General features: G+C 46.5%; 1 protein-coding gene across 1 annotated transcript; it reads left to right on the top strand.

Annotated features, from left to right (window-relative positions):
* Positions 1–3,198: 3,198 nt before the first annotated feature.
* LOC129694854 (ATP synthase subunit delta, mitochondrial-like) lies at positions 3,199–3,792 on the top strand. The gene has a single exon (XM_055631613.1). The coding sequence runs from the start codon at positions 3,274–3,276 to the stop codon at positions 3,781–3,783; it is 510 nt and encodes a 169-aa protein (XP_055487588.1). The 5' UTR covers positions 3,199–3,273; the 3' UTR covers positions 3,784–3,792.
* Positions 3,793–6,010: the final 2,218 nt, after the last annotated feature.

Consider the following 6,010-nt stretch of genomic DNA (forward strand, 5'->3'; position numbering starts at 1 on the left):
TAATCACAGAGTCCTCTGTGACGGAGCTGTTCGGAATAAACCGTGACAGGGACCCTTACAGACCACTCCAGACTCTCTTTGCAAATCCACACTCTGCAAAGAGGTGGGCAACCGTCTCCTCTCCATAGCAGCCGTCCCGAGGGCAGCGTGTGCTGGTAGTGAGGTTCCACGGTGCAGAAAGGATCTGACTGGGAGGGCTCCCCTCACCGCCAGCCTAGCCAGGTCTTGGTGCTTGTTGGTAAGTTCTGACAATGAGGCATTTTGAGGTGTGGTCAGAGAAGAACACCGGTAAGTGTGAGGTAGGTGTGACTGACCGTGATGGCCTGCGACGTGAAGAGGAAATCTATCCGGGACCGGACTGAACCGTTCGATCTCGACCAGGTGAACCGCGACTGGGACCCGCCTGCAGGGTCGCTGAAGGAGTTGCGCAGCTTTGCGTCTTTTACCATCTCCAGCAGGAGCTTGGAGGTGCTGTCCAGTCTGTGTCGGCACTGCCGGATCGTCTTGCTCTGCACGGGTGATGTGTACACATTATTCAGCTGGAGCGGAGAACCCCGGTACATTACATCCACCACGAGGAGACGCCCCCCAACTACCTCCCCGGGAGATGAACGCTGCTGCAATGGAGAAGCAATGAGGGACAATGTATCACAGGTAATTTCCCATTCCCTATTTTAGTACAGACTTGTCACTTTTGTGTCATGATGCTGAAATTACTTTGCACAAAATATTGCTGCCAAAATGCCGGCATTGGTTTTTTATGAGGTGTGATAAACATTTTCCGTAGTTTGTCACCCAACAACAATATTAGCTGTGTTGTGCAAAAATTGAGTTACTGACTAGTCCCAGCTTAGGACTGTGTTGTGCTTAAGAAAATAACTGTTTGAACGGATTGTTGATCGATTGAATACTGAAGGCTAAAATGCATCAGAATATTTGTTGTTCTGCTTTGGCCTCATAATGTATATTATTTTGTGTCACATTTCAGTTTTTTTTGCCACCCCTTGAAGATTGGCAGAAGAGTAGTGAAATAGCTTTGGGATGTCCAGTCTTTATTAATAGAACTATTAGCGGTAGAGTTGCTGCCTTACAGCGCCAGGCGTTGTCTGTACGGAGTCTGTACGTTCTCCCAGCGATTGCGTAGGTTTTCTGCAGTGCTCCGGTTTCTTCACATATTCCAAAGATGTACAAGTTTGTCAGTTAACTGGTTTCTGTAAATTGTCCCAAGTGTGTAGCATAGAACTAGTGTACGGGTGATCATTGATCAGCGTAGTCCAACGTAGGCCAAAGGGCCTGTTTCAATACTGTACCTCTAAATTAAACAAATCCAACTTTTTTTTTGTTATATGTGAAGAAATGGATAAAGAGTAATTTGAGACAGAGGCCTAAGATAAGATAAATGATAAGACTGGATAATTAGTCTAATCTCCACAAAACTAAGATGGAACCTGTTTGGCATTTTTTGTGTGCCAAACAATGGCTTAATGCCAGTTTTAGACCCTGTGCAAAGCATCTACTGTTTTGTAGTCTGGTCAAGACTTTCATGTTAATTGCAGTTAAAGTAGAGAACATTGTTTGTGACTTCTCAGCAGCCTAGTGCGCCGCTGCTGGGTGTGTACACCCCCTTTCCAAAGATCTTACTCACTTAGTCATAGAATCACACAACATGGAAACAGGCTCGATTTCCATTCACATTATTCTCTTTCCTCTTCCTGTGCTGTGCTCATTTTAGTTTAGTTTGGAGATACAGAGCGGAAACAGGCCTTTGGGCCCACCGAGTCCGCGCTGACCAGCGATCCCTGCACACTAACACTACCCTACACACACTAGGAACAATTTGCCATTTTTACCAAGCCAATTAAACTACAAACTTGTACGTCTTTGGAGTGTGGGAGGAAACTTGGGCACCTGGAGAAAACCCACGCAGATCATGGGGAGAGGGTACAAACAGACACAGACAGCACCCGAAGTCAGGATCGAACCCGGGGCTCTGGCACTGTAAGGCAGAAAGTCTGGTTAGCTGAAAGTCTGTTAAATTCCCGTCTTTCATTTCCCCTTCCTTTTCCATATCTATTTTATTTTATTTAAATTAATTCCTTTGACTAGATTCTACTGTCATGTTCCCATCTTTCCCACATGACCTGGGTGAGTCTTAAACCCAATACGGGTCAATCAGTAATACACTTGCATTGTTTATGTAATCCTTGTTCATTCTACTATAGTTCTGTGGTCTTTTCACCACTGTGTGCTGCAAACCCATTGGCTGCACCATCAGTTTTCACCCTAGTTACCAGGCTCATAAATAAGAGGTACGCCACCACTGCCTGTGTGAGTTTCAATATTTACCTGAATGGCTCTAACAATCTTTGGACTTACAATGATCTCCACACACACAGGGGCACCAGATGGGGAGCCATCACCACCTGCAACTTCTGTATTTATTGCCGGCCTCTGTGGGAAGTTTATATCGAATGCCGCTGGATCACTGGGAGAGGCCCCCTTCTGGGGAGTGTTTTGCGATGTGTTCATGAAAGTTCATGCACACATTCACTCACGCATACAGAACAGACGTACACCAGGCACGTGCCATCACGGTTGGCAAGGTAGGTACTGCCTACCCTGACTAAAATTATAAAATGGTAATTATTAAATATAAATAGTAAAGGCAAGGGAGGCATCTCTTAGGTAGGCATAATTCTCCCGTTCCTTTCATCCGCAGTACATGTAATACGTGAAGGTATGTACATCTCGCGTGCCGTCGATGCTGCTTCAAGCCTTCAATGACAAGGGGAGCTGAAAGCAGCTGAAATTCTGCCTTTGCACCATGGACTGCGTGCATGTGCTGCACAGCAGCCTACTGCGCATGCACAACGCAAGATTCTTGGCGGGTTTTTCAAACATGGATTGTCATTATCCTAAGAGTATCTTAAGAAACAAAGAGAGAAGAATGGAGTTTGTGTACAAATAATGTGGTAAATAAATGTCTTTGTTTTTAAATACCGCTTTTCCCGGCAATGAAGACGCTATTTTTTTTACCCAGAAATAAGGCGCAAAAATTTACCTGCGTCTTAGTGGCCGAAGGTTAGGTTGTTAGTGAAGAAAGAGACTTGGCTATTTCTCAGTGTTGCTGTACAGAGGGATAGCCAAATCTATCCCTCATTGTTGGCAGCTGATGGGAAGCAGCTGTAAACGGACAGCGCCGCTGGGGGGTGGGTGGGGAGAGGTCGGCTTGTCCTTGCTGGAGCTGCCGGATCCGGACGGGAAGCTGCGGGCATGTTCGCCGCCAGGATCTGCTCCATACTCCGACCCGGTGCCCTGCCCTTGGCACGGGCAGTGCTTGCTAGGGGCTATGCCGAGGCGGCACCGGCTTCGGCCTCCGTCGTCAGGATGTCCTTCACCTTTGCTTCACCGACCAAGGTATTCTATAAGAAAGCGACTGTTAAACAAGTAGATGTTCTGACACTGACTGGAAGCTTTGGTATTCTACCAGCTCATGTGCCGATGCTTCAGGTGCTAAAACCTGGAATTGTCACTGTCATCGATGAGGAGGGTGGCCAGACTAAATATTTTGTGAGCAGTGGTTCTGTGACAGTGAATGCAGAATCCTCGGTTCAGCTGTTAGCTGAAGAGGCAACAGTCTTGGACAATTTGGATGTCACTGCTGCAAAGGCCAACCTGGATAAGGCTAACGCTGAACTTTCAACTGCCACTGACGAGGTGGAACGTGCGGAAGCATTAATTAATGTAGAAGCCAATGAAGCAATCATAAAAGCACTGGAATAGCTTGACCTCTGGGATGTGCAGTATGTCGTGAGACATTTCGACCATCATTTGGGAAGAAGACCCTACTTCGTACAGTTAAATGCGCTGAATTTATCAGAATAAATATATGAAAATGGAAAAAAAAAGAAAAAAAAGGGGAGAGTTTCTTTCACAGCGTGTGGGGAGTCGGGCCAGGGGTAAAGCTGCTCCGATGCTCCGGGCGCGGAGCTATCGCATTGTGGCCGGGGAGGGAAGTGGCTCGGGTTGCTGCGCAGGAACCGGCCGCAGGGTCCGGGCAGCGGAACCGGCCGCCACCTCAGCGCTTTCTGCCGGCCCGCTCACCTCTGGCAGTGCTCTCCATCTGAACACCTCTCTCCTGCCGCTCGCCGGCCTCGCTCATGCCAGCCGCTTCATGCAAATCCGTACATTCCAATTGCCGCCAGGAGCAGCACATGGCCTCACTAGCTGCACTGGGTGACACTGCATGGCATTCACTGCCCAGTCTGTGTCTTTCAATGTAGACCTGGCAGTGAGGGGACCAGCTCAAGAGTGGGTCAGTGGGCGATGTATAACGATATATAACGATGTATAACGATGTATTACTCCTGTGTCAGCGCGAGTAACCTCGATTGGTTCCTTGATCGCGCTGACACAGGAGTAAGCTCCACAGCCCACGTGTCGTGTGGTAAAAACTGCTGTCTCCTTCATCCCTTGTGGCTAAACTGACCAGCCCACTCTCCGTGGCTACGCTAGCCTCCTCCGATGTAGACACACCCATCTATGTATATAATCTCATCCATAAACTTACAAAAAAAAACAGCTGGAGCAATCTATACAAAATACTATAATATACTAACTAACAGAATGGCTCCTACACACACCCACACATACACTCTGATGCTCCAAATACAAACACATAGACAAATACTCAGACATGTTTACAGCACACACACAGACACCCAAGCAAATTGATGCAAATGTTAAACCACAGAATTCATCCATCAGAAACAATTTCAGACTTTCCTCTGTACTTTTTATGTTCGTCATTTTCTTAACCAAGACATTTCTGCTTCAGAGTAAAATCATAAATTAGAACTGTTTTTTTGAGTAAGATATAATTTATTTTCTATCTAAATAGCTCTGGCAATGCAGTCTCAGACACGCAACATCCTGAGTGACGATTGTTGCTGTGAGGATTATGGAACTTCTTTCATTCCAGTAGATGTCCTTATTTAACCTGAGCTTGGTGAATGGTGCAAAACATCCTCAAGATTTTCTGAGCTTCTGTTTCTCAGGGATGTTTTCAAAGGCGAGTGCATTTTTTATTTAAAGTACATTGCTAAGAGTTAGGCTTATCAAAATATGGTTTAAAGATTTTCAGCTAAAATGTAAATGTTGTTATCCCACTGGGAATGACATGAGATTAGATTCTCAGCCCGGTTTGATTACTTTGCATTAAGCCCAATATGCTCCACTGAACCTCTGTCAATTGTAACGTGGCAGGGATTTGGAGAGCTGATCTGAAGTCCAGGGAGTCCAGTAAACATAGCCCATTGGTTGCACGAGTGGTATTAGTGGCTGTTGACAGTTTTTACGCAGTGGCACGGTGGCGCAGCGGTTAGAGCGGTATATATTTATTTTATGGTATATGGACACATTTATCTGTTTTGTAGTAAATGCCTACTATGTTCTGTGTGCTGAAGCAAAGCAAGAATTTCATTGTCATGAGATGGAGGAACAGCACCTCATATTCCGTTTGGGGAGTCTGCATCCTGGGGGCATGAACATCGAATTCTCCCAATTTTGTTAGTCCTTGCTGTCTCCTCCCCTTCCTCAGTCCCCCTGCTGTCTCCTCCCATCCCCCAGCCTTCGGGCTCCTCCTCCTTTTTCCTTTCTTGTCCCCGCCCACCCCCGCCCCCGATCAGTCTGAAGAAGGGTTTCGGCCCGAAATGTTGCCTATTTCCTTCGCTCCATAGATGCTGCTGCACCCGCTGAGTTTCTCCAGCTTTTTTGTGTACATTTCATTGTCCTATACAGGGACACATGACAATAAACTCACTTGAACTTGAACGAGAGCTGCTGTCTTAGAACACCAGAGACCCAGGTTTGATCCTGACTACAAGTGCTATCCGTAAGGAATTTGTATGTTCTCCCCAGTGTTAGTGTGTGGCAATCGTTGGTCATTGCGGCCCCGGTGGGCCGAAAAGCCTTTTTCTGCGCTATATCTCAATTAAACTAAACTTGTCTT

The sequence above is a fragment of the Leucoraja erinacea genome, unplaced genomic scaffold (genome assembly GCF_028641065.1).
Source record: "Leucoraja erinacea ecotype New England unplaced genomic scaffold, Leri_hhj_1 Leri_829S, whole genome shotgun sequence".
NCBI lineage: Eukaryota > Metazoa > Chordata > Chondrichthyes > Rajiformes > Rajidae > Leucoraja > Leucoraja erinaceus.

Bases quoted from the DNA above. Each gene is read 5' to 3' on its own strand.
- LOC129694854 (XM_055631613.1), top strand. From the start codon at position 3,274: ATGTTCGCCGCCAGGATCTGCTCCATACTCCGACCCGGTGCCCTGCCC.